The sequence below is a fragment of the Ostrea edulis genome, chromosome 4 (assembly GCF_947568905.1).
Source record: "Ostrea edulis chromosome 4, xbOstEdul1.1, whole genome shotgun sequence".
NCBI classification, from domain to species: Eukaryota; Metazoa; Mollusca; class Bivalvia; order Ostreida; family Ostreidae; genus Ostrea; species Ostrea edulis.
The window spans coordinates 7,912,530-7,938,890 of record NC_079167.1 but is presented as its reverse complement, the minus strand read 5'-3'; the positions used below and the strand labels follow the sequence as shown (position 1 = coordinate 7,938,890).

Sequence of the window (26,361 nt, the reverse complement as noted above, 5' to 3'; positions counted from 1 at the left end):
CGCAGTGACTCGACAATTACAGTATACACTAAGGGTGTAAATGGGGGGTCGTGGGTCCGAGCTCTACTTTTAAAATAAAAAGTAGGAAGTGACTGTTCCTTCACCAGTTGGTTGGGATATAGAGGAGTTTGGATGATACCTTAAAAACCAAGACTTCATGTCGCGATAGGCGTTGGGACAAAAAAACCCAAAAACCAATCCTTACTGCTAAGGCCCTGTGCGCTATACATAAGCACTTCAACTACAGCAAATAGTAAAGACTGAATAGGTTTCTACAAGTTATTGAAGGTGGAATATAAAAAGACAATTTAAGGGAAATCATGGAATTTCTTGTGAACTAAATTTTGACTGCATTTGGTACTATCGATGATGATATTGACTGTGAATTAGCTGTAGAACTGTACACTAGCACGCTGAGGTTGTGTCCAAATTATTCCCCGAGAGAGCCACCCAATTCTGCAGCTGGTTATGAACGTGCCATTTGATATAGATCTGGGTTGTCACTGGTTTTCAATGTTTAATGCACATAATCAATGCAAGGTCAGGCGCGGATCTAGAAATTTTTCAAGGGGGGGGGGGGTTGAAGAGGAAATGCAGGGGTGGATCCAGGAATTGCGGTTACGGGGGCGCCACTTTATGAGGCATGGGGTTTGGGGCCGCCTCGAGGCTCCCAGTGGGTCCAGGGCGAAGCCCAGGTGGGGGCCCAGGGGGCGAAGCGGATTTTACAGGGCTTAAACTATGTCTCCTCCCAATGAAGTAATTCAAGAAATCAAAAAGATTGTGTCATTCATTTCTCCGGGAGTGGAAGAAATTATTTTTTCTTTTATCGTTTAGTACATTTGTGTAAAACAAGACACCACGATTTACCTTAAATTTGAAAATTTTAGGGGGGGGGGGGGGGGCGCCGACTGCGCCCTTCCCCCCTCCTTAAATCCGCCACTGAAATGAGAGTTGTTATAACGTACGTTAACATCTAGTTAAACGACAACTTAACAGGAATGCTATCAATTTGTATTTCTAAATTCAAATTTGGATTAATGTTATTGTATAATTATCAAACGTAAATCTGTCAATCTTGATTTTAAAACGAATCCTGTTTTAAAATGCATTCAGATTTACTTCAATAAATGTAATATTACCGATACAAACTATATAAAAGATAATTTGAATTATCATCACCCGATAGAAATGTTGACGCACAATTGTATAAAAAATTTCCATCGCCTAAGATTTTAATAACTCTATAGTCATTCTCTTCTCGCTTTTATTTTTAGGGAATCCAAAGGGGGGGGGGGGGGGGGGGGGGGGGGGGGGGGGGGGGGGGGGGGGGGGATCCGCCACAAAAGGTGCACAGGTACTCGAACATGTACTTACATTGCTGTGAACCTATCAAGGAAAAGTCCCGGGAACATGCCCTATTCGATAAGATGCCTGCTTTTCCGAGGCCCCTTTTATGGTTACATTTCCTTATAAAATACATGATTGTACATAAACTTATGAGCATCATTATACAAGAGCCTGGAGATATCCCCAATCACCTGTGTCACTACTGCTGCATTTTCAACCTTTTATACAGCACAAGTTTGCAAATTTACATGCATTCTGGGCAATACTTACATTGGGCGGATTTTCTCCACTTTATTGTATGTTAGCCTATTTTTCAATTTCAGGTTATTTTCATTCAAATTTCAAAATCTTAATTGCATGCAACATTATTATAATTTTACAAATTATTTAAACTGTTTCTATACTAATTTACATGCATATCCATGAAAGGATGGTATTGGGAATAGATTTTCAAACACAGAACAGTCTTTCTCTTTGTTATCCTTACTTTCTTATACTTGTATTTTTGAAATGTTTGAAAATGGCTGTTAGTAAGTACCTGTGTACTGGGAGTTATGCACTTGGCAAAACATTCTGGACTCGCCATTGCATAAATGCAAGTAAAAGTGTGTGGAACCAAAACCAATGATATATAACTGTGATTTAAACTTAGCAGACAATGTACATAGACAAACAATTCACCCTGTCAGATCAAACATGGAGCTTTTTCTTGTTAATTTAGTAATTCACACGGATTGAAAAAGGTGTTTTAAGTTAATAATCAACATTGATAAAAAAAGTCTTCAAAATTACCAATTGACACTGATCTAAAACAATCTGTTTTAAATCAAGCTACTAATGAACATTGGGTTAAAAAATCTTTTTTATATTAAGGAACTCCAATCGATTTTTTTTTTACCGTTACTCCTTGAACCACTGCATGAGATTTGAAGCAATCTTCTGGTAATGTTAAACTTCACAAGTGCACCAAAATAATTCTATCATTCTGAAATTGTACTGTTTGCAGTAAAGACTTCATTAAAGTGAGGTGATTATTAACACTGGTAATGTGGAGTTAGGTATCAACAAAAAGAAACATATTTAGGAAACTTTTAATGAGTGGTGCACAAGTACAGACACGTTAAATCTAGCTACTTCTACAGAACATGTAGTGCTACATGTAGATTAATTAAATATTGCTTACAAACATCAATACATTATTGAATAAATCCATTGTTTAATAAAATAAATACACCTTCTCTGTAGAATTTTTTATAACTCAACTTAAAAATCTACAGACACATGATTGTTCAAACAGGATTAGAAACATCTACGTCTTTTTTAAAGAGATTACTGAAGTAGTTCTGATGAAACCAATGATCCCATTTAAAACTTGCATTTTTAATCTGAAACAATTTCAAAATATTTATTAAAGCGATATAGTGAACCACTTCTTCACATTTTATTCAAAGATATACATCGAAGACAAGAGGATTAACTGCAAATTAAATATCCTTTACAGATCAGTAATGGTGAGCTTGAACATGACATTGTTTGACAAGAATCAATGTACAATGTTTTGATAACCATCTTTTGGTGATCTCATCAACCAAAATGACCCACTCAAATAAATCCATTGCCATCAAATCACACACAACTGTAGGCCAGCAATTTATCCCTCCTCCAAACGTCTAAACAAAACCATCCATTAAATCAAACAAAACTAGAAACAAAAGCAAAACTTTTCTAAGACATCAGATCAGTTTACTAGCACTCTTTTTCCTTAATGGTTTCATACAATGACACAAAGAAGCTAAATCAGTAGAATTTTTTTTTCGAAGACAAGAATTTTTGTAACATGATGAATAAAAAGAAACAGTTCTCATAAATCTGATGAGGTCCACTCTCACTGTTGAATGTCCGGGTTACATTTTACAAGTCAACAAAGTCACTCATGTCACAACTCAAGCTTCAAAATCTAGTCCTAGGCCCAGTTGGTGTCCTCCGGCATTGAAGTTCTTGCCATCAACAAGAGCAGATAAAGTCAGTTTAACTCCTGTAATCAGAAGTCAATGGCAATCAAATCTATCATCACAAAATTCAAAGAAAATTTATGCAGAGAGATTAGAAAAATTTCTGGTGTCTTAAATTTTATCCGTTTTTTCTTTATTTTACAAAACATACCATCTCTAAGTTTTGTTGTGTATCCTAATCCCACTCTGCTGTTGCTGTCTACTTTGGCCTGTTGAAAGGTTTAATTGTACAAATGTAAGTAAATAACCAATGTTAGTCAATATTTCTATCATAAAGCAAGAGAAATTCACTTATATCTCTGAAATTTTTAAGAGGATTCAAATAACTATAGAGCACATGTTTTCAGTATAAACCTATACTAAGCATTGAAGGAAAACACTGTCAGAGACTATGTTCTCAGTCAAGCATGTACATGCACAAAAAAAATCGACTTCAATGTCAATAAAATCTTCTATCATTGGAAGGACTTACAGATACAGATGAGTCACCATCAATCTTGTACTTGGTGCCCAGCTCCAGTGATGAGCTCTTGGCAGAGGACCAAGCGAGTTTAACTCCTCCCTCTAGATCTCTTCTGATCTTGTGGTAGATGGAGCCACAGTACTCGGCTCCGTCATTCCTTAAATGGCATTGTAAAACATACATGACAAAATATTGCTTAGTCATCATTTTATATGGGTCATTTAAGAGTGCTTTCAGTTTACCCAGCAAAACTGATATTGTAGTAACCTTTGTTACTGAATAATGACACAAACACCAATTTTGGTACAAATAATAAAATAAGTGTTTACCAATTACTTTGTCTGCAACATTACTGGCAATACAATATTACTGAAAAGCACCCCCACCCATTAATTTAAGATAATGCACAAATGGCAAAATAAATCATACTTTAAATTTTTTTAAAAGCCAACTAAATGGTTCAACAGTAATATTGTGCATGGCAAGATATTGCATCTATATGACAACTCAATGATGTATATCATTGTATTATTAGTGTAAGTAAATATCTAATGGCTTTAAAAATCATTAAATGCAGTACTTACACACTGGTGTGAATGGTGAAGTCACTAGCTTCATAACCTACTGCAAAGTTATTCTTTGTCAATTTAGATTTGGATGTGTCGAAGGACATCTGATATCCTCCTAGCCAGCCCTTGTATCTAAATGGTAAAACATGTACTTGTATTTCCTCAATTGATCATTTCTACTAGAAAGACATCTTCTTAGAACTTTGAACATAAGAACTTATGGATGCTCATGCATTTACAACTTCAATGTTTCAATAGCTACCCCATAACAGCTGCTGCATTGATGGTTGGTCCAGCAAACACAAAGTCAACATCACAACCGAGATTTACATAATCCATTTTGTAGCTGGTTTTGATTTTTCCACTCTTTGTTCTACAAGAAAAGTGTTCTATCAAAATTTTTAATGTGTACTGCAAAAGAGGATCTGGTAAAACAAACGAGATATTTGCAGTTAAAAAATCTTGAATACAAATACATCCTGTCCAAGCACACGTTTATGAAATGTACAGGGAATGAAATCCAATGCTCTTAATTTAAGCAATATTTCAAACTTTGTGTTTACCCGGTTTGTGGCGCAAAAGATGTGTTGAATTCCAGTTTCAGTCCTTTCACTAGTTGGTCTTCAATGGCAATTTCTGTGAACAGCACATTGCTAGTATTCCATTTTTCCTTGAATGTGAGACCTGAAGTAATGGATTAAAGCTTTAGTGGTGCATTGGTATGCAAAAAATGCAGATAACTGAATATGTACTTTTAAAAAAACCATATTCAGTATTGATATCAACAAACATTAAAGCAGATTTTGGGTTTCTTTTTCCCATTTTTTAAAAAGATGTATAAATGTACAATATTTTCGAGAGAGACAACTTACCGAGATCGGAGTATTTATATTTAGTTTCTAGACTTCCACTGATGATTCCTTTGTCGCTGTGACTACCACTTGTTGTGAACTCAACTCCACTATCTGTTTTGGTTTTTGCCTCCAGCTTCCACTCCCCATAGTCTGAAATTACATCAATAAGACTCAGTAAAAGGGCATTTTTCACAGAATTCAAATTCAATTGTTGAGGTACATGTATATTGAACAGTCACTTACTGTATCCTTTGCTGAAAATATCCTTTGCAGCCTTTCCAAGATCGCCATATGTTGGTGGTGCCATTATTTTATGACTAAAAATAAAATGCCACAAGTGCAAGATAAACAATTTCTGTCATAGATTACCGAAAATCAAAACTCTAAATTCAAGTTAATGAAAGGAATTTCATTATTTAACCTTTAATAGATTTAACAAAAAAGAAATTTCATGTAAATTTCAGCTCTTCTGGCCCATTGGTTCTTAAGAAGAAAATTTTTAAATGACAGTGATTAAAATCAAACCTCTCACTGTGCTTGATATATAGACAATTGCTGTGATTATCTGTATATCCAGCAAAGTGAGACTCAGAGAGGTTTGATTTTAGCCTACTGCTAGCAACAAAACCTCTGACCCAGCTGGCAACGAAATTCACAGATTTGGTAGAGGAGACTTTGTAATGATGAAACGATTGTCGCCAATGATTGATTGATGGTCATTCAGAGATCTATGATGCTACTAATCAATTAGAAAATAATAGTCACCACTCGTTGACACCCCCCCCCCCCTCCAAAAGACCTATTGAAATATGGCACTTTTTTTTAAAGATAAGGTATATGTCCTGAGTGGCTTTAACCTTTCCAAAATGACCTTGAGAGACCTTTGTCCAAAATATCAAAAACTATTGAAATGAATGTAAAACTTTGATCCCCTATTGAGGCCCCATCCTTCCCCCAGGGGACATCATTTTAACAAACTTGAATATGCCCAGTAATTCGTGAGAAGGTTTTAAAGATCTTCCCTTTACATTTGTATGCAAAACTTTGATCCCTTTTGTGCCCCTACTCTACCCCTGGGGGCCGTGATTCTAACAAGCTTGAATCTACACTATGTCAGGAAGTTTTCATGTGAATGTAAACTTTTCTGGTCCAATGGTTCTAGAGAAGAAGATTTTCCCTAAATAATTGTATGTAAAGCTTTGATCCCCTATTGTGGCCCCATCCTACACCCAGGGGACATGATTTTAACAAACTTGAATTTATGCTATGTAAGGAAGCTTATATGTAAATTTGTACTTTCCTGACCCAGTGGTTTTTAAGATTTTCCCTACATATTTGTATGTAAAACCCCTACTGTGGCCCCATCCTACCCTCTGGGGTCATGATTTTAACAAACTTGAATCTGCACTATGTCAGGAAGTTTTCTTGTAAGTTTACACTTTTGTAGCCCAGTGGTTCTTGAGAAGAAGATTTTTTTAAAGATTTTCCCTATGTATTTGTAAGCAAAATTTTGATCTCTATTTTGTATTGCTTATAGGTGTTATGAGATAGATCACTCTTCGTTATCTTCACCTTTCATGCACATTTTTGTAATTATCTCCCATTTGAATGGGACTTGGCCCTTCATTTAAACAAACTCAGAAGCCCTTCATCTAAGGATGCTTTTTGCCAAGTTTGGTTGAAATTGGCGCAGTGGTTCTGGAGAAGAAGTCGAAAATGTAAAAAGTTTACAGACAGACAAAAGGCGATCAAAAAAGGTGAGCTAAAAATTGTTGAAATAAAGATATTTTTTTTTAATGTTCTGAGTGACCTTGACATTTACCACGATAACCTTGTCTCAAGGGACATTTTTGATCAATTTTATCAATTTCTGATGAAAGGTTTAGAATTATGAGGTCGGATGAACGGACATGACAGTGACTATATGCTTCCCAAAAATATTTCAGGGAGCATAAAAAGAAACAAAGAAGAATTTAAATGTTCTTTCCATATGTTTAAAGGCCGAGGTTTTCAACCGGTCGGTTTTCCTCAGGTAAGTTAAGTAAGGGGCGGGGCTAATTTAAGGCAGGTGTGAAGCCCAGAGCCCGAGGAAACCCTTGCTTGTATATACCTTCCCAAATACACAGGATGTTATCTGTGTTACCTGCAGTACCTATACGTTTTTGTAAGATTGAAAAATTCATGGTAGTCATTTTTCTTGTGCAAGTTAATCGAAACGTTGATAATCAAATCTAATGAATCAAACATGTAAATATTGAAGCTCGATAAATTTATCTTATATAAATGAGAACGCTTAGGCAGAATATTCTTTATTCCAAGTTTTCTTGTATCCATTTAACTGCCTCCGTCAGATACCCGGTATCCGACAATGGACTGCCAAACATATAGTTTCCGACGGGAGTTTCTGTGTACTGTGGTAGATTTTCTAGCTATGTACCGATTATCGTCCCACGCCCCGTGATGACTACATGTAGATATTCCAAAACTGCTCAGAAAGTTTTCTTCAGTTTGAATTAATTTTTCTGGAAGGCACACCAGAGTTGTCTGTGTGACTCGTCCATAACGCATGGCCTACAGTCAGGACATTCGGCCTTTCCGACAGTTCCTATGATATAATACAGTCTATGCGAAAGACCTTGGACCGTCGGACCTGACAGATGTGCAGTGCCTCAGGTCCGATGCATCATTTTTTACACCGGACCGGAATGTCCGATGTCTCAGTGTCCGCTTTTGAGCTTTACTATTTTGATGCAGAGTCATTTAAATGTTTGTTATAAGTAAAAAATAGCACACAAATCCAAATACGTAAATGAATGTGATTAAAACCGCATGGACTGTCTAAAGTATTATACAGGAGGGATCCCTGGTATAGTATTACTAGTATATTAAACAAGATTCCCTTGGTTTTGCATTTTCACGTTTCACTTTTTTACATTAGGTTTTTCGGTCTGACAAAATTTGGTTCGGTTTGGTGTGTTCATTGATTACACAATACACAAGATCGAATGTCCTGTGTGGTCCAAAAAACTTTCGCATAGACTGATATTGGACAGATTAGTGAAATGCTTTGCGGACTAGTAATATCAATAGTCACTAGTTTGTACGGACTAGTGCTTGAAAAGGTTAATTTCGAACCCTGCGCAGCAACTGCAGAATTTGCAATTTTTGTTTCCCTTCACAGGATAGACATTGACTTTGATACATTACCTGTCCATTGGGCAAGTGGGGTCTGAAGAAATTTACTAGATTGGGTAAAAAAATTTAAACTTCAACAGGTCTGTACTGTTCAGAGTCTACTAGGTGGTGATTAGTGTTTACACCTATCAGTGGCGGATTTATAGGGGGGGGGGGGGGGGGGGGCAGTCAACGTGCATGCCCCCTAAAATTTATAAATTTAAGGTAATTCGTGGCATCTTGGTTAAACAAATGTACTAAACGATAAAAGAAGCAATGATTTCTTCCACTCCCAGTGAAATAAATGACAAAATCTTTTGATTCCTTGAATTACTTTATTGGGAGAACTTAATTTCTTCCAAAAATCATTAAAATTAGCCTCATTTTACTAATTTCACCTTATAATAATGATAGAAAATAGTACAAATGACTTAAAAATAATAGACATATTTCAAGTCCTATAAAATCTGTAAAATCCAGGAGTTCCGGGGGCTTTGCCCCCTGGGCCCCAACTAGAATTTCGACCCAGACCCCTTGCCTCAAAGTGGTGCCCCCCCCCCCCCGTAACCGGAATTCCTGGATCCGCCCCTGCCTATGTTAAAAACTTCAGGTATATTTTAAACCAGAGAGTGTCTAGACCTATTTAGTATGAACTTTAACTTTACCCCATAAATTTGCACCCACTTAGTCCCTTTGTATTATCTAATATACAATATTAAAACATAAAGCTTCCATTGATGATATTGAACCTTTCAAATATGATTTATAACTTTATATCTTGTTCCTTAACCAGTATTTTTTTAATTATTATCTTATTTTATGTTTTACAGAAGTGTGAATGAATACCTTAGATTTCTCAACGAAAGTCAATATTAAACTGGACTAATCATTTTTCAAAAGGAGGGTTCTTAACTCCTAGTGCCCCCAAACCCGGTAACTACCTATTTATGTATTGAAGGACCTGTAATATTTGTCCAAATTTATTTTAAAATGAGAGCTTGTTAACTAGAATATATGCATCCGGGCAAAGACGGCTCTGGTATATTGGGCGTGTCCATCCGGTCTTGAGATCAGGCTATTTATATTAAAATATATATTATTTATATTTACTGTAAAGTACAATGACTATGATACAAAGACGTCAATTTTAACACAGATTATTGTTAGGACATGGTATAAGGACAATCCCTCAGCACTGGGCACACTCAGAGCATTTAGTGATCTTAAATCCCTGTCATGTCCTTAAAAAAATACATGAAAGGAAAAAACATATATAGCTATTTAATGCAAACCCATTAGACAAGAGTAATCTTCTATATACTTACTTTGTACCGACTTGTAAAATGTAACGCAACTGTTCTTTATCGAGAACACACGCTGAAGGTCACAATCTTCGCTTCCGGTAGTCGCGCAGAAAATGCCAATCGTGACAACTCGGCTATTTCCGTAATTCCTTGGCCTATTCAACCAGGGGCGGATCCACGAATTGAAGTAAACTTCAGGGGGTGAAATTAATAAAATGACACAAGTTTTAGGAATTTTTTGGAACAAATTATAAACTCCTCCAACAAAAGTAATAATATATTAAAATATCTGGTCATTCATTTCTCTGAAAGTTGAAAAATTGAAAGATTGCTTCTTTTATGATTATCGTTTACCTGTATATTTTTTTTCTAAACAAGATACCTTGCTCACCACTTTTTCATGATAGTAGTGAACACTTGAAATAGTGTATCTTCAATTATTTAAAGATATCATCAATTCATTTGATGCGCGCAACAATTTAATTAAAGATCTCTTCAATTAATTAATGGTATCTTCAATTCTGAATTATTGCGCGCATTAATTGAATTTATGATAGTATTAATTCTTCAGCTGAATTGATGTGCGCTTTAATTGAATTAATGATTTCTTCAAATGAATTAATGATATCAACAATTGAATTGATGCTCGCAATTGAAGAGAGCAATAATTGATATAATGCGCGCATTAAATCAATTGATGAGAGCAATAATGAAATTGATGCACGCATTAATTCATTTGATGAGAGCAATAGTTGATCTAATGCGCGTATTAATTCAATTATTGCTTTCTTCAATTGAATTAATGATATCTTTAATTCATTTGAGGAGAGCAATAATTCTTTTAGAGAGAACAGCTATAGAATTAAAGATATCTTCAATTCAACATGTTTACAATTGAATTAATGATATCTTTAATTGAATTGTTGCTCTCTTTAAAAGAATTGATGCGCGCATTAATTCCTTATACAAAAGCATTGTAAATGATTAAAGATATTTTCAATTGAATTAAAGAGATCCTCAAATTATCTATACCGAGCTCTGAATTATTATTTTGAACAATATTTCTACGAAATTGATGCTCTCATCAATTGAATTAATGAGAGCAATAATAGATTTGATGCCAGTATTAATTCAATTATTGCACTCTTCAATTCAATTGATGAGAGCATCATTTTCGTAGAAATATTGCTCAAAATAATTTATTCAGAGCTCGGTATAAATAATTTGAGGATCTCTTTAATTCAATTGAAGAATTCAATGAAAGAGAGCAATAATTGAATTGATGATATCTTGAAATAATTGAAGATATATTCAATTATTTGAGTTTATGTTAATTTGGCCAGGATTGGTGGCTTCGACGTACCCATACAGATACTTCCCAAAAAATTGACTGACATTAGTCCAAATGTCAGGTGCGAACCTCTTAATTTTTCACAAAATTTTGTTTTTCACTTTTAATGATCAAAATCGACTGTCTAATATGTTTAGAAGATTATACATAAAAATTAAGGTTATACATTATCACAGAAGTTCATTTAGAGAGTTCATTATTTGTTTGTAAACAAATATTGCGGTATGTCAAGTTATTACGAAATTTTCAAAAGAAATGGATATCGATCTAAGTTTATTATTGTTTCACATTTTAAGCATATTTCTGGTAAATTGTGTTTTCTAAAAGTTAAAATTTGTGGCTATGCAAAATTAAGATGCTTTATATTACAGAATTATATTTCACTTGTTTCTTTATATATACATAAAAAGACTCGAGTCTTTGTTTACATAACACAGATTTAAAGTTAAAATATAGCTTTTAATCTTGCATTCAGAAGGTTAATTTTGGTTGTCAACATTAAATGAGTTATACTTTTAAGGTTTAATGAGAAAAATAAAAAAAATATTTTGTTCAAAAGTCGTGAACGAGTCCCTTGGACATAGACACGATTTGAGCTAAAAAAAAAAAAAAAAAAAAAAAATTAAATTTTTTTTTGATTTTTAATGTTTAGAATGCTTAACTAAGGTATTACTAATGATCAGCAAAAATTTGAATGTCAGTAGTCAAGGCGCATGGGAGATAGAGAGGTCACAAGTCCTTGTTATGTAAAGAAGACTCATGCCATGTTTTTGTTTACATAGGTTAAATAAACTAATAAAAGTTTCGTTTAAAGCAGATTTTTTTTTCAATTTATAAGTGAGTTCTTAACACAATTAAATATTTTCTAGTGTTTGGCACATCTCATTTTGTTTTAAACATGCTGTATTCTTATTAAGCAGTCTAATCATGTAAACAAAAACATGGCACGAGCTTTGTAATGTTTACATAACAAAGAATTGCAAGTGCTCAGCTTACTTATAACTAACAACTGATATTCAAATTTTGGTTCATCTTTAGAAATATGTTAGTTAAGCATTCCAAACAAGAAAAATGGAAAAATAAAATTTGAAAATTTTCAGTTCAAATCGTGTCCATGCCTCTTTAAGAGATAATTAAATCAAGAATCAATGCGAGCATGAATTGAATTGATGATATCTGAAAATAATTAGATATCTTCAATTAAATGAGTTCATTAGGCGCTCCGTAGGGTAAACACTGTAACAAAGAGGAAGAAAATGCAACGGACCAGACCGGGACTCGGACCCGGACCCCCTAAATGCTCATTTTGCTTAGTCGATCCGGCTCCTCAGATTTTTTTTTTTTTTTATCAAAGATATAATAAATGATTATTACTTAAGAAAGAGGGAAGTTTTTGCATATATATTGCAGTTATAATTATCAAAATTAGATAACTGCCGAAGTTAGACGTGTAAATAAAATTGTTTATACAACCCTTAACTAGGATTTATAATTTTTGTTTGAAGTGCGATGGTTATGAAAATGTGTGCTTATTAATTATATTGTAAAAAAAAAAATCGTTATTCAACTATGTACAGCAATCAATGTAAATGTGTGTCCCATATCCACTGATCACTGTGAAAACACCCTATAGTGAAAACAGTTTTATAACTGCATTGTTGTGCATTCTTTGATCATTAATTACGAGCTTACAGTAACTTAACTATTAGAAGTTTTTTTTTTTAACTCCAGAAGTTAAAAAGAATTGCTCATGATTTGGAAATAGAATGTGGCAAGTATAGAAATATTCCAAGAAATGACAAAGTAAGTAAATTTTGTCTATAAACAAAAGATATTCTTTGTATTGAAAATGAAGCCCACTTTATCGATTATTGTGATGATCTTAGAAAAAGCTGTCAAATATCAAAACATCTATTCTGTTTGGGAAATACTGAAAGCTTATTTCAATATGGAGGAACAAATACCTTAAATACTTTGGGAAAGTATGCTTTTCTTGCATTTAAAAGAAGAGACATTTGTTATGATAAATAGTCTCAAGAAGATTAATATACATTACGTGTGATCAAGGTTAATTAGTCTGCAATCAAGCCATAAATACCATGGAGCATATTAAAAAGATGACTCCCTGATGACAGAAGATATCAGCGGCACACACACTATGAAGATGAAATATGCAGATGAATTAAACCAATTCAGTACTTTAATAGCACTTGGAAAAATAGTAATTATTTTTTCTGGGCCGGAGCGACAAGGGGACGTATTAACTATGGGACGGATAGTCTAGGGACGGATCGGTAATGGGACGAATCGACTAAGGGACGGATTGATTATGGGACGGAATGTCTAGAAATCTCTCTAGTCAGGTGCTCTACCAACTGAGCTATCTGGCCACCGGCGGTCGAACCCGGCTGACCGCTACATTCCTCCCACCAATCTCCCCTCTCAGTCATGATAGCTAGAACCGATTCATTTCTTTCGGTATTTAGTTTCACCATAATTACTTCCTGTTTATGTTGACATGGATGTTCACGCGGCCTCAGCCCGGCGCGGCATAGTTCAAAGTCCGCTGTTAAACGAAGGATGCAGGCATATGATTTGAAAGTTTTACTTTAACCACGGTTTTACAGGATATTCAGTATAGAAACTCATCTGCAATGTCGATGAAGGTAGTAAGATATTTCTATGTTGGAAAGTCACTTCAGTGACGGATAGGCAGGGCTGGGACTATTCTCTTTAGAGAAGTCGAAAGGCATAGCCTTCATCGACTTCTCTTCGCAAGCATTCATGTTTTGATTCTGGAAAACGTGTAAATGCCGGAGTCGGTGACGGTTTAAGCTTCGACCGACGTTTCGACTCAGATGTATGGAGCGCCAAATTAACATAAACTCAAATAATTGAAGATATCTTCAATTATTTGAAGATATCATGTATCATCAATTCATTTGATGCGCGCAACAATTTAATTAAAGATCTCTTCAAATAATTAATGATATCTTCAATTCTGAATTATTGCGCGCATTAAATGAATTGATGATAGCATTAATTCTTCTGCTGAATTGATGCGCGCTTTAATTGAATTAATGATCTCTTCAAATGAATTAATGATATCAACAATTGAATTGATGCGCGCTACAATTCAATTGAAGAGAGCAATAATTGATATAATGTGCGCATTAAATCAATTGATGAGAGCAATAATTGAATTGATGCGCGCATTAATTCATTTGATGAGAGCAATAATGGATTTAATGCGCGCATTAATTCAATTATTGCTCTCTTCAATTGAATTAATGATATCTTTAATTCATTTGAAGAGAGCAATAATTCTTTTAGAGAGAGCAACTAAATAATTAAAGATATCTTCAATTCAACATATCCACAATTGAATTAATGATCTCTTTAATTGAATTGTTGCTCTCTTTAAAAGAATTGATGCGTGCATTAATTCCTTATACAAAAGCATTGTAAATAATTAAAGATATCTTCAATTGAATTAAAGAGATCATCAAATTATTTATACCGAGCTCTAAATCAATTATTGCGAGCAATATTTCTACGAAATTAATGCTCTCATCAATTGAATTGAAGAGAGCAATAATTGAATTAATGCACGCATTAAATCAATTATTGCTCTCATTAATTCAATTGATGCGCGCATTAATTCAATTGATGAGAGCAATAATTAAATTGAAGCGCGCATTAATTCATTGGATGAGAGCAATAATTGATTTAATGCGCGCATTAATTCAATTAAAGAGAACAATAATTGAATTGATGATATCTTCAAATAATTGAAGATATCTTCAATTATTTGAGTTTATGTTAATTTGGCGCTCCATACAGATGTGCCTGGGTTTACGCAATAGACAACTTGTTTTCAAACATTTAATAGCAATACACAAACCGTCACAAGGAAATCAAAACTTACTTGCTTTTAATCCATTTTCAACATGCCCCTGTCCCGGGTTTAAATCACAACTCTGATTACGTCAGCCTGCTTTCTCTTAACTGGTCCTCTATATTGTGACAACTCCCAAGACCAGTTAACGTAAACCTGGGACAGGGGACATGTTGAAAATGGATTAAAAGCAAGTAAGTGTTGATTTCCTTGTGACAGTTTTGTGCATTACTGCTAAATGTTTGAAAACAAGTTGTCTATTGCGTAAATCCAGGCACATCTGAGTCGTAACGTCGGTCGAAGCATAAACCGTCACCGACTCCGGCATTTAAACGTTTTCCAGAATCAAAATATGAATGCTTGCAAAGAGAAGTCGATGAAGGCTATGCCTTTCGACTTCTCTAAAGAGAATAGGCTGGGACTAGTCAGAATAATCTCGCTGTGTCTCGGGACAGGCCCTCAACCGGGTCCGTAGGACATTATCATTTTAACGATAGAACATTCTATCTAGGCTGGGACCACAGGACAGGGACTTATCACATATTTATCAAGATATACAAGAACACTAAAATGTATCAATATATGTATTATAAATATATCTGAAAAATCCCTTTGCTTGGACCGGGCTGCAGGCCAGGTCCTCCAGTCACCTAGATACTTTGTCCTATGCATGTATCCAGACGATCGGATTGGAACTCGAAAGGAGCAGGTCTAGAAGAATATGACCTGGACTACTCCTTTAAAATATGATAATGTTTAAAGTGGGTTAGTTTATTGATAGAAATTGATCTTTTAAAAAGTTGCAATAAATTTCATTTCTATAGTATGGCACGCCAAACCTCAAAATCTTGGCTGAGGTTCAACTCGGCAGGATATTTGGACTAAAAAGGTATCAATCCAGATATCAAGCCAAGCAGATGAGATTATGATGACAATGTGGACATTCTGCAAAAAATAGGATCGTGGTTATGAAAGTTGTGTCGATATCTTATGAATCAGGGTTTACAATAGTTCCAGATCAATTTTTATTATTTTGTGAAAACAATTAAAGGATACATCTGAATATCTACCTACTAATACGGGATATCGGAACTAGGAAATTTTGGAACTCTTCAGAAAAAGAAGTTACGAAAATTATGCATCACTTAGGCAACTCTTGTATACAAACTTATAGTGATGGCTAAAGACGCGACAACTCATTTCTGATACAAAATATCTGCCTGGTTTAAAGATTATTTTTAGAATGTTGCAAGTGAATGCGCTAGTACCACAACATGACTTGTTAGATTAAAATTCTGGTGTTTGGTAGCTGAGATAAAAGAAAAAGTATATTTCCTAAATCATATGCATGTAGACGCTATGTGGAGATTTACTTTATGAGAATTTCTCGAGTCATTAAAATAACCGACCGCTATGAAATGATTTAATTAATCAATACATATCAATCTCCAGACACGTACAACATGTAGCCCCCCTCTCTCACACACGCACTTCTTGCACTTCTATCACTGTGAGACATAGTTTGTTTAAGCATGTAAGTTGATGAAATTATAACAGTCGTAAAAAATACACATTAAAGTTACCGCTAAGAGTTGCAGATTAGAATGTTTTAATTTGAGCTGGTGAAGTATAGGTTGTATGTGTTATAAATATGTCTGCTCGCTACTTTCACTTGCAATGTTTTCTATCAAATTACAGCCACTACTAACTGACTTGCCCTCTAAAATTAACCCAATGAAGTAATACATTGCATAGAGAAGTAATAACAGTCCACTGATTTTATAGGCAATGTTCCTTTTTTCTTCTTTTAAAAATGGCAAAGTAGTTTGATTTATCGACTGGTTACCCCTCCCCCCACCCCTCCCCTTCTCTCTTTAATTTAACTGTGGCATGCAGTACTGAGTAGTAATTTGTAAGTATGAACCAATGAATTAAGTCAGTGTCACCCCTCCCCAAATTTAGGATTTTGAGGTTTGGATTGAAATTTTACTGCCCCCCCCCCCCCCAATTATATTTATTGATATATTATAGACCGTAGTAGTTGTCTATATATATATATATATATATCTATATATCCAGCCCTCCCCCCTTTGAAAAGGGATGCTACGAAGTGCCTGGATAATGCTGCCTTAATTTGTACATTCATTGCTGTTGTAATTCATTATGATCTATGTAAAATTGCTATTGTTGATACCCCCCCCCCACCCCCACCCCCCCTAAAACAACTACACTGCTATGGGTCCAGCAGTTGGTAGAGGGTTATCACCAAAATTTTACATTTTTGTATGATTCAGAATTTACAATTAGGGTGTAAAGGACTCTGTTATTATGAAGTGGGATCTTCAAACATGGGTATGAAAAGCAACTTAGTGCAAATAAATAGTTTCTTAAAGAAATTCTAGATAGGAACTTTCCATAAAAAGATCTGCGAAGGTAAACGTTTGGTTCTCTGTATCCGTTATGTAAACAATTTGTGTCAACATATAAGAAAAATCATTAAAAAGTTTGTAAAAGAAAGCAATATCATTTATTTGTCTAAAGACTGCAACCATTATTATGTTGTTTTTCCCTTTGACCTTTGACATGCATATATAATTAGGTAATTAAATATGGGAGTGTGCAAAACATCTATTAAGAAGCATTAACACTTTAACAGAGATACCAACCGCATTGTATTGTGTCAAGCATGTGAGCAACATGATAATGTTTGTAACTCAAAACAGCATATATTGTAGACTTTTATTGATAAAACTGACAACTCCAATGGAAGTGAGCTTTTCTGATCGCCTGTTGTCTGTAGGTGTCGTTGTAAACCATGTCCCCTTCAAAGGTGAGATAATCACAAAAATGCAAAAATACGGTGGGGTAATTAAAAAATCTTTTTCTTAAGAATTATTGGGCCAGAAAAGTTAAAATTTACATGATAGCTTCCTGACATAGTGCAGATTTAAGTTTGTGAAAAACATGATCCCTGGTGGTAGGGTGGGGTCATAATAGGGGATCAAAGTTTTACATGTGAGTAAATAGGGGAAATCTTTAAAAATCTTTTTCTTTGAAACTTTTTTATATCACTAATAGGCTCTACATGGAGCACAAAAAAGGTAAGACCAACAACAATGTTAAACACAATGAATGAAACACAACAGGAAGGTAATGTCATAAAAATATGGACAGTGCCAACTTCATAAAGTCTTATCATAGTATATTTGTCTTTACAGTTCATTAATTCACTATAGTTAATAATAGTATTTCGACAATCAGTTAAACGTTTTGGCAAGAATTTACACCTGCCATGAAGAAAATAAGTACAGTTGAACAGATAATGGAATTCATTGCATAATTCTTGTTTGTTACAAAGAGTACATAATCGTTCAGACCTATTTTAAAATACTTAAAAACCTGCCAGATTCAGTTGGCAATTTGTGGCTACTGCATTTAAAGCGACAAAAATTATACAGTTAATCTTGTGGTAGTGTAGTTATATAATTTTCAAAACCAAAAGTTGTCTTGTACATCCTATAATTAGAACACTTGAATGAGTTATATTCTTTCCAGGTTTCAACAAAAGAGTTATACAAAGACTGTTTAACCTTTTTAGATAAATGAAAGTTATCAACATACTGATCGTTCCAAATCTGGATATTACCAGATACTTTTTATACAGTTTAACCATTTTGAGTGTTACACTTTTCTTATCTATCTTGTATAATATGCCGTACAAAGTATAGGAGATCTTTTCATGTTTATCATTTATAATGCGTTCCCCAAAACCAGTCATTCTTACATGAAGCCTTCCTGACATAGAGTAGATCCAAGTTTGTGCAATTCATAGTCCCCGGGGGGGGGGGGGGGGGGGGGGGGGGCACAAAAGGAGACCAGAGTGTTATAAATGCTGGTATATAGGAAAAATCTTTCAAAATATCTCTTGAACTATTTAAGCTAGGGCTTTCAAATTTTGTATATATATGTATATACATTTTTTATGGAAAGACCTTTCATGTGATGCAATGATAGGGAAGTTTGACCTAGTCTTACCTATTTAATATGTCCTGAAGGTAGATCTTTCATATTTTGTATATATAATTCTTAATGGCAAGACAGTTCATTTCATATCATGACATTTGATCTTGTGACCTTGAACTCAGAGTTTGATCTACTTTTTAAAAAAAAACTCTATTAAATACACCAGGTTTGAGGAGCTATTTTAGGTGGGACTTTCATTTCTTGTACAGATTCTTTTTCGCAAGAGCTTATTTTGTGAAGTTTGACCTTTTGACCTCGACCTGGGAGTTGGACCTACTTTTAAAAAAAAATCGGATCTATTCAATATCTCTGGAACTATGCAAGAGATATCTTTCATATTTTGTATATAAATTTCTTATGACAATGCCTTTTATTTCATACTATAACCTTTGACCTAGTTACTTTGAAATTTGACCTACTTTTAAGAAAATGTAACCTATTAAATATTTTCAGAACTATTCAAGGTAGGGCTTTCATATTTTGTATATAGATTCTTGAGGACAAGATGACCTTCTGTTATAATCATATTTGATCTTGTTACCTTGACCTACTTTCTGAAAAAACCTGACTTTTTTAATATCTCCAGCACTATTTAAGGAAAAGCTTTTATATTTTGTATATAGATTTTTATGGCAAGACATTGATCTACTTCTGTGTTTGACCTTGTGACCTTGACCTGGAAGTTTGACCTACTTTTAATAAAGATCTGACCTGTTCAATATCCTGAACTATTTAAGATAGAGCTTTCATATTTTGTATATAGATTTCTTATGGCAAGGTCTTTCGTATCATACTGTGATCTTGGTCATATCCAGAACAGCAAGATCATGTTAGTCATATTGGTTTTGAGGCATTTCTGTGTTATGTGAATTCATTTACAGTTATGTTGTGATCCTTTGGAGCTAGGTTGGGGCCACAATATGGGTAAAAAAAAACCATGGGAATAAAGGTGACTCATGTGAGTGATGTGGCCTATGAGCCTCTTGTTACTATTTGCATTATAAATTACAAAATTGAAATACATGTTAAAGGGACTGATTCACAATTTCCCCCAAAATTTTCTTTTTCACTTTTAATGGTCTATATATGTGTTTAAAAGAGTTCACATAAAAATTAAGGTTATACATTATCACAGAAGCTTATTTTAGAGAGTTTATTATTTGTTTTGTAAACAAAGATTGCGGTATGTTATTGTTTACGAAATTTTCAACAGAAATGGATATCGATCAAAGTTTATTATATCTTTCACATTTCAAGTATCTTTGGGATAAAATGTGTCATCTAAAAGTTAAAATTTGTGATTATGCAAAATTAAGATGCTTTAATTTACAAAATCAATATTTCACTTGTTTGTTTGTATACATAAAAAGACTCAAGTCTTTGTTTATATAACACAGATTCAAGGCTTAAATATTGCTTTTATTCTTGCATTCAGAAGGTCAACACTTTGGCTGTCAACATTAAATGAGTTATATTTTTAATGTTTAACATAAAAAATGAAAAATATTTTTCAAAAATCGTGAACCAATCCCTTTAAGGTTTATAAATATTTAGAATATTTCAGATGAAATAGAAATGGTAATATCGTGCAGATTAGTCCTTCTGCAACAAAACAACCAAACCTTTGTAAATTTGAATTGACTTTAAAAGGAGTTTCAGTCGGATAAGGTTAAGTTTAATACATTTATTTGGGAGAACTAGTGCATATATACTTATAACATCTTGTGTGATTGTGCTCTAAAGCAGAGGAGCAAATTAATATGGTTTATACTTTTTAGGGGTCAAGAAAGAAAGCAGTGGTGAATTGGAACTGTGAAATGGTGAGGCAGTGGCTTGTCAGTGAAGGTTTTCCGCAGTATGCCAAAACTTTCTGTGATACCCATAAAATAGATGGCCAAGTCCTGCTGTCTTTAACAGAGAATGACCTGAAGCAACCTCCATTACAGCTCTCTGTTCTCGGTGATATCAAACGACTGATGTTTCATATTGATGCTCTGCGCAGTAATATTCGTAGTTCAGAAATTCAACAGTCTTGCAATGCTGATAATTCAAATGAAGATGAACTATTCACAGGAACTTTGGACTTTATAACTCGTAAAATAAACATTCAGCACTCTCATAATTTAGATTCTGAGATCTGGAAAACCGTTCTCAGTTTTATATATGTATTTACTGTTTTTTTGGTCACTGCCTTTGTGATGGTGATTGTCCACGAACGAGTGCCAGACGTGGAGAAATATCCCCCGCTTCCTGATATATTTCTTGATAATGTGCCATTCATACCATGGGCATTTCATGCTACAGAATTAATTGGAATGAGTTTAGGTGCCATATGGTTTTCAATCCTCTTCTTTCATAAACACAGGTAAATTTTTAAAACAGGGCATTTTCAAGACCTTGCATATATTTACAGTAAATGTTGATTAAGATGTTGGCTCTTCTGTATCGGAGGAACATTAGTTATTGTCATGAATGCAGTGGGTGCATACTGTAAACTAACTTTAATTCGTGGCAACTTTTTTTGGTGATTCACCTGTGGTAAACTTTTTCGTGACAAGTAATTTTTGCGATTGGGCCTTTTTCAAGCCTATGACAGACATTCAACGACTGGTTTGCGACATGAAACATTTGTGATGGTGAGGTTCTTGTGAAATTTTCTCGCACGCAAATAAAAGTTGGTTTACAGTATATTATAGACTATGTAGATGACAAAAGTTATGAAAAAGTTAATTTTGTTTATATTAATCAGTCTACACGTTGAATGATGGTAATATTAATGAGATGAAATTGTTTTAATTGGACTACATATATGCATTTTATATTCATTTCCATTTTAACAATAATTTTAACAAAGAAAGACAGGGATGTTTGATATTTGTTCTTGGAAATTTTATCTTTGAGTACTTATTGTCATTACCTTGGTGTTGGCGTAAGCATCACACTTTAAGGAAGAAACTTTAACCTTGGCTACATCTTTTGAAGCAAGGAGGATAGGGCTTTTATATTTCACATATAGACTCCTCATGACCAGACCCTTCTTTTGGTACCAAGACTTTTGACCTAGTGACTTTGACCTTTAAACTTGGCTATAATTTTGAACCAAGAAGGATAGGGCTTTGATATTTAACATGTGATGTCTCACAAACAGGTCTTTCATTTAGTACCAAGACTTTTGACCCAGTGGACAGTGAGCTATTTTTCAAAAACTTTAACCTTGGCCATTAATCATATCTTTTGAATGAAGGGGGATAGGTAAGTAGAGTCATGCTTCCCGACAACTGTGCTGTCTTCTAACAACTCCTTTAGAATTTGTGTGAACATGCAGTTCAGGTGGTTGCATAACAGCTGATCTTTAGGCAATTTTTGAATGTTGTGACACCTGTATAATAAGAATTAATGTACAGATGACTTAATAGATCTACAAATTGGATAACTTGGAATATGTATTGCATCACTTGAATTTTTAATAAAATTGCACTGTAATCCAAATTTAAGAAAATGTTGAAAGCTTTTTAAGTCCTGTGAAGTTACTCCTATGCAGATAGAAATAGATTTTATGAACAATTGTTTGACAATGAAAACTGACAATTAAGTGCTTGTTAATCCTAGGTTCATCCTGATGAGAAGAATGTTTTCATTGTTGGGAACTCTTTTTCTCCTGCGCAGTGTCTGCATGCTCATAACTTCTCTTTCTGTGCCAAGTAAACATTTAGATTGTGAGAAAAAGGTAAGTGCTGTTTATGTTTGATAAGATTAAAATTTCATTTATTAGAAAATTCAAGTAGAATCTGAGATATATGAATGAAATTGATGAATTTTATATCTCAGTCATATGGAGACATGTGGGCTAAGTTGGGGAGGGCATTTGAGATCTGGTCTGGCCTTGGGATGACCGCTACAGGGGTCAGGACCTGTGGGGATTACATGTTCAGTGGACACACAGTTATCCTCACCATTCTAAACTTTTTCATCACTGAATGTAAGTATCAATTTTATAGATACCTTCAAGAACTATTTGCATTTGCAATTTTGCTAATGATATTTTTAAAATGCAAATTGTGACACGATTGCGTTTTCTTTTTCTTTAAAGTTTACTGTTCTGTATTAGCAATACAGTTCAAGACTACTGTGGGCGGAGCTATCTATTGTACTGTATTGGCCAAATATACCGTGCTGTATTAGTCAACTGTTCTGTATCTGAAATACAGAACGATTTAAAGAATAATTCAAAACAAAACTCACTACAAAATATTTAATGATAACTTGGAAATAATATTCAAAACTACTAATTAGAATGGACGTAGTTAGTATTGAAAAAAGAGGGGGGAGGTCCTCACTAATAAAATTCCTTTCGAAATATGAAATTTTCATAATCTGAAAAGACACTTAATTCAACGCACAATCAGTAAATATCCATACATTTACTTAATTAGATCCAAACGAAAATGTAAATTGGCAGTTGTTAAAAACTGATGCTGTATTGGATATATCCTGTAAAATGTGTTGGTTTTACGGGCAAAACATTTTCGAGTCTTCATCAGAATGATTCGCATTTACCAGAGATATGGGTCATTTTCTGCGCTCCAGCAGCGATTCCTGTGTTGCGGAAGAGGATCAGTTCCAGCGATTCCCACGATGTTGATAAGGGCGGATCCAAGATCTTGCAAATATTCCTTTTTGTGTCAACGTTACTTTTCATTTATTTCCTCACCCCTTGCTGTGATCAATAACCTGTCACTGATATAATTTCGACATGCGGCCCAGTGGGACACTTCCTATGTACAGCTGTGTTGTGCATGTCTTCTTACTGCTGTGATTAGTTTAATTCCCTTCCAGTCTCTCCCCCCCCCCCCCCCCCCCCCCTTTTGGCAATCGACTTCATTAAACTTTCAGTTTATTTATTCCAACAGCTCAAATCCATGTCCATTCTTCCCCATTGTCAAATTAACACTGATATTGAATCTCATGAACGCTATGGTGCAATTTGCATCAAAATCAAATATAGTACACTTAATTGACCTGGGAATGCAATTATATTTTCCGATTCAGGGAGAAATGAAACTTACATGACACTGCTGTTTAGATGGAAGTGTGAGATGCTTATTTTGATTGATTTGTGTCACAAATCATTTAGAGAACTCGACAGGTTCTCTATCATTGATACAAAGGGGGCGGAGATTTGTGCTACGGACTCGTCCACCCCTAAATTTGTATCAACAATAGAGAACCTGTCGAGTTCTCTAAATGATATGTAGAGTCCATTAGTAATTGATTATTACCAATGTTGATTAATTAATTGCTCTTAATTTCAACTCCTTTTGTGTAGGGGGTAGAAAATATCTAATGTGTTTCCTTGAAACCGGGCTTTAAAACGTTATGTATTCAAGAAATTTTATTGATAGCAATAAACAACCATTTAATTACTTTATATTATTGAGTAAAAAATGGTTAATTTTCATTTCACACACTTTAGCCTCATTTGCAATTGATCATAAAGTGAAGATTTTTGCTGTGTTTTGGTCTGTAAACCCCGCTCATTATCTTGAGAACCCTTTGCTTGAAAAACATCAAACTTAGCACACTGGTACGTCTTCAGGAGAAGATGACCCCTATTGATTTTGAGGTCACATGGTCAAAGGTCAAGGGTCAAACTGGACATAGGAATATACTGTCCATTATATATCTTGAGAACCCTTTGCTTGACAGACATCAAACTTGGTACACTGGTACATCTTCAGGAGAAGATGATCCATATTGATTTTGAGGTCACATGTTTAAAGGTCAAGGGTCAACCTGGACATTGGAATATACTGTCCGCTCAATATCTTGAGAACCCTTTGCTTGATAGACATCAAACTTAGTACAGTGGTGTATATTCAGGAGGAGACCCATATTGATTTTGAGGTCAAAAGTCAGTTGTTGAACTGGACATAGTAATATATTGTCTCCTATATTTTAAGAATTATTTGCTTGATTGACACCAAACTTGGTACACTGGTACAGCATAAGGAGTAGATGACCCCTATTGATTTTTAGGTCACATGGTCAATTCACTCTTGACATAGGAAGATATTGTTTGCTCAATATTTTGAATTGATGATGCTACTATCAATTAAATGATGTGTGTGTATAACCTTTTCAATTTTGCACCATGGGGGGCATATGTGTTTTACAAACATCTCTTGTTAATTAAAGACTAAATAAAATGAAATGTTTTGCTGTAGGTTTACAATATAATGAGTGAATGGTGTGAACCATAGATGCTAAATCAAAGGACCTCCCCACTTTAGCTGTAGCTTATGGTCCCTTTTTTCCCATCCCTCTTTTCAAAGAAAAATTGATTTATCTATTATACTTGATGAATAATCTCCAGTATGTTCACAGTCCTTCTCTATGGATATTGGAAGATAAGGGTAGAAAACTAAGTTTTAAATGGATATATTTCGCAGGAAAGCGTTAGGTTATGGAAGAAAGCATTAATTCAGGAATATATGGAAACAAATATATCCACTGTACACTTTCTAGTTTTATCAAACACCTCAATACAATTTTGATGATCGGGGCAAGTTTGGCACAACCACGTGTCTTTGATCAAATATCAGGACAACGCTTTGTTTTATCGTCACTTTTATTTGACCAATAATTGCGAGTTTTCTGTAAAAGTTTATGCATATGCTGTCAGTGAATAAAACCAATCGCATTCAAAGATATCGATGAAAAATTGATGGCAACATTAGCCAAATAAAATATGCAAACAGAAATGAGTTATAATGAGGTGACAAATCTTGATATATTTACGCTACATATCAGTACACTTTCACAAGGATGTGTGAACATTAAAGATATGTTCAGTTTTTATTCGTATGAACTGAAATAGATAAAAATGTTCAAAGATTGATAAATTATCAATCTTTTTATCATAAGAAGTTCGCAAAATGAATGCAGTACTTCTGTTTACTTGTTGAATAAAGATCAATTAACATATATTCTATAAGATGATGTTTATTAACTTTAAACATTTTTTTCAGTCAACATTCAGATTTCCTTATTATACCCCCCGCAACAAGTTGCGGGGGGGGGTGTATACTGGAATCGGGTTGTCCGTCTGTCTGTCCGTCCGTCCGTCCGTCTGTAGACACAATGGTTTCCGGGCTCTAAAGCATTATCCTTTCCATCTACCGTCACCATATCATATATATGGACTACCCATGGGATGAAGATGTTCCCTATCGATTTTGGGGTCAAAAGGTCAAAGGTCAAGCACACTGGACATCGAAGTAGCAATATGGTTTCCGGGCTCTAAAGTGTTATCCTTTCCATCTATAGTCACCATATCATACATATGGACTACCCATGGGATGAAGAT

General features: G+C 34.4%; 2 protein-coding genes across 4 annotated transcripts in view; one reads left to right on the top strand and one right to left on the bottom strand.

Annotated features, from left to right (window-relative positions):
• Positions 1–2,426: 2,426 nt before the first annotated feature.
• LOC130053974 (voltage-dependent anion-selective channel protein 2-like) lies at positions 2,427–9,871 on the bottom strand. Its single transcript, XM_056161820.1, has 9 exons — positions 9,745–9,871; positions 5,489–5,562; positions 5,264–5,395; positions 4,955–5,075; positions 4,654–4,764; positions 4,407–4,523; positions 3,832–3,979; positions 3,511–3,568; positions 2,427–3,382 (listed from the first exon to the last, which is right to left on the bottom strand). Exons 2-9 carry the CDS (start codon positions 5,550–5,552, stop codon positions 3,291–3,293), a joined length of 843 nt encoding a protein of 280 aa, XP_056017795.1. The 5' UTR covers positions 5,553–5,562; positions 9,745–9,871; the 3' UTR covers positions 2,427–3,290.
• A 3,520-nt stretch (positions 9,872–13,391) lies between these two features.
• LOC130053973 (sphingomyelin synthase-related protein 1-like) overlaps positions 13,392–26,361 on the top strand; it is a 15,093-nt gene continuing 2,123 nt past the window's right edge. Inside the window, exons 1-4 of one of the 3 annotated variants that reach the window (XM_056161819.1) lie at positions 13,392–13,740; positions 20,774–21,360; positions 22,605–22,722; positions 22,824–22,974. In XM_056161819.1, coding sequence (XP_056017794.1) covers positions 13,729–13,740; positions 20,774–21,360; positions 22,605–22,722; positions 22,824–22,974 — 868 coding nt within the window. In that variant the 5' untranslated portion in view covers positions 13,392–13,728. Of the gene's footprint in view, positions 13,741–17,703; positions 17,803–19,881; positions 19,954–20,773; positions 21,361–22,604; positions 22,723–22,823; positions 22,975–26,361 lie in introns of those variants that run through there. The other 2 variants (XM_056161818.1, XM_056161817.1) reach the window with 2 other exon arrangements.

Excerpts from the sequence above, each read along its gene's own strand:
- LOC130053974 (XM_056161820.1), bottom strand. The coding sequence starts at position 5,552 with ATGGCACCACCAACATATGGCGATCTTGGAAAGGCTGCAAAGGATATT. Across the intron at positions 5,076-5,263 it reads ATATAAATACTCCGATCTCG|GTCTCACATTCAAGGAAAAA; the intron begins GTAAGTTGTCTC and ends CCATTACTTCAG. Across the intron at positions 4,765-4,954 it reads TCTTTTGCGCCACAAACCGG|AACAAAGAGTGGAAAAATCA; the intron begins GTAAACACAAAG and ends CTTTTCTTGTAG.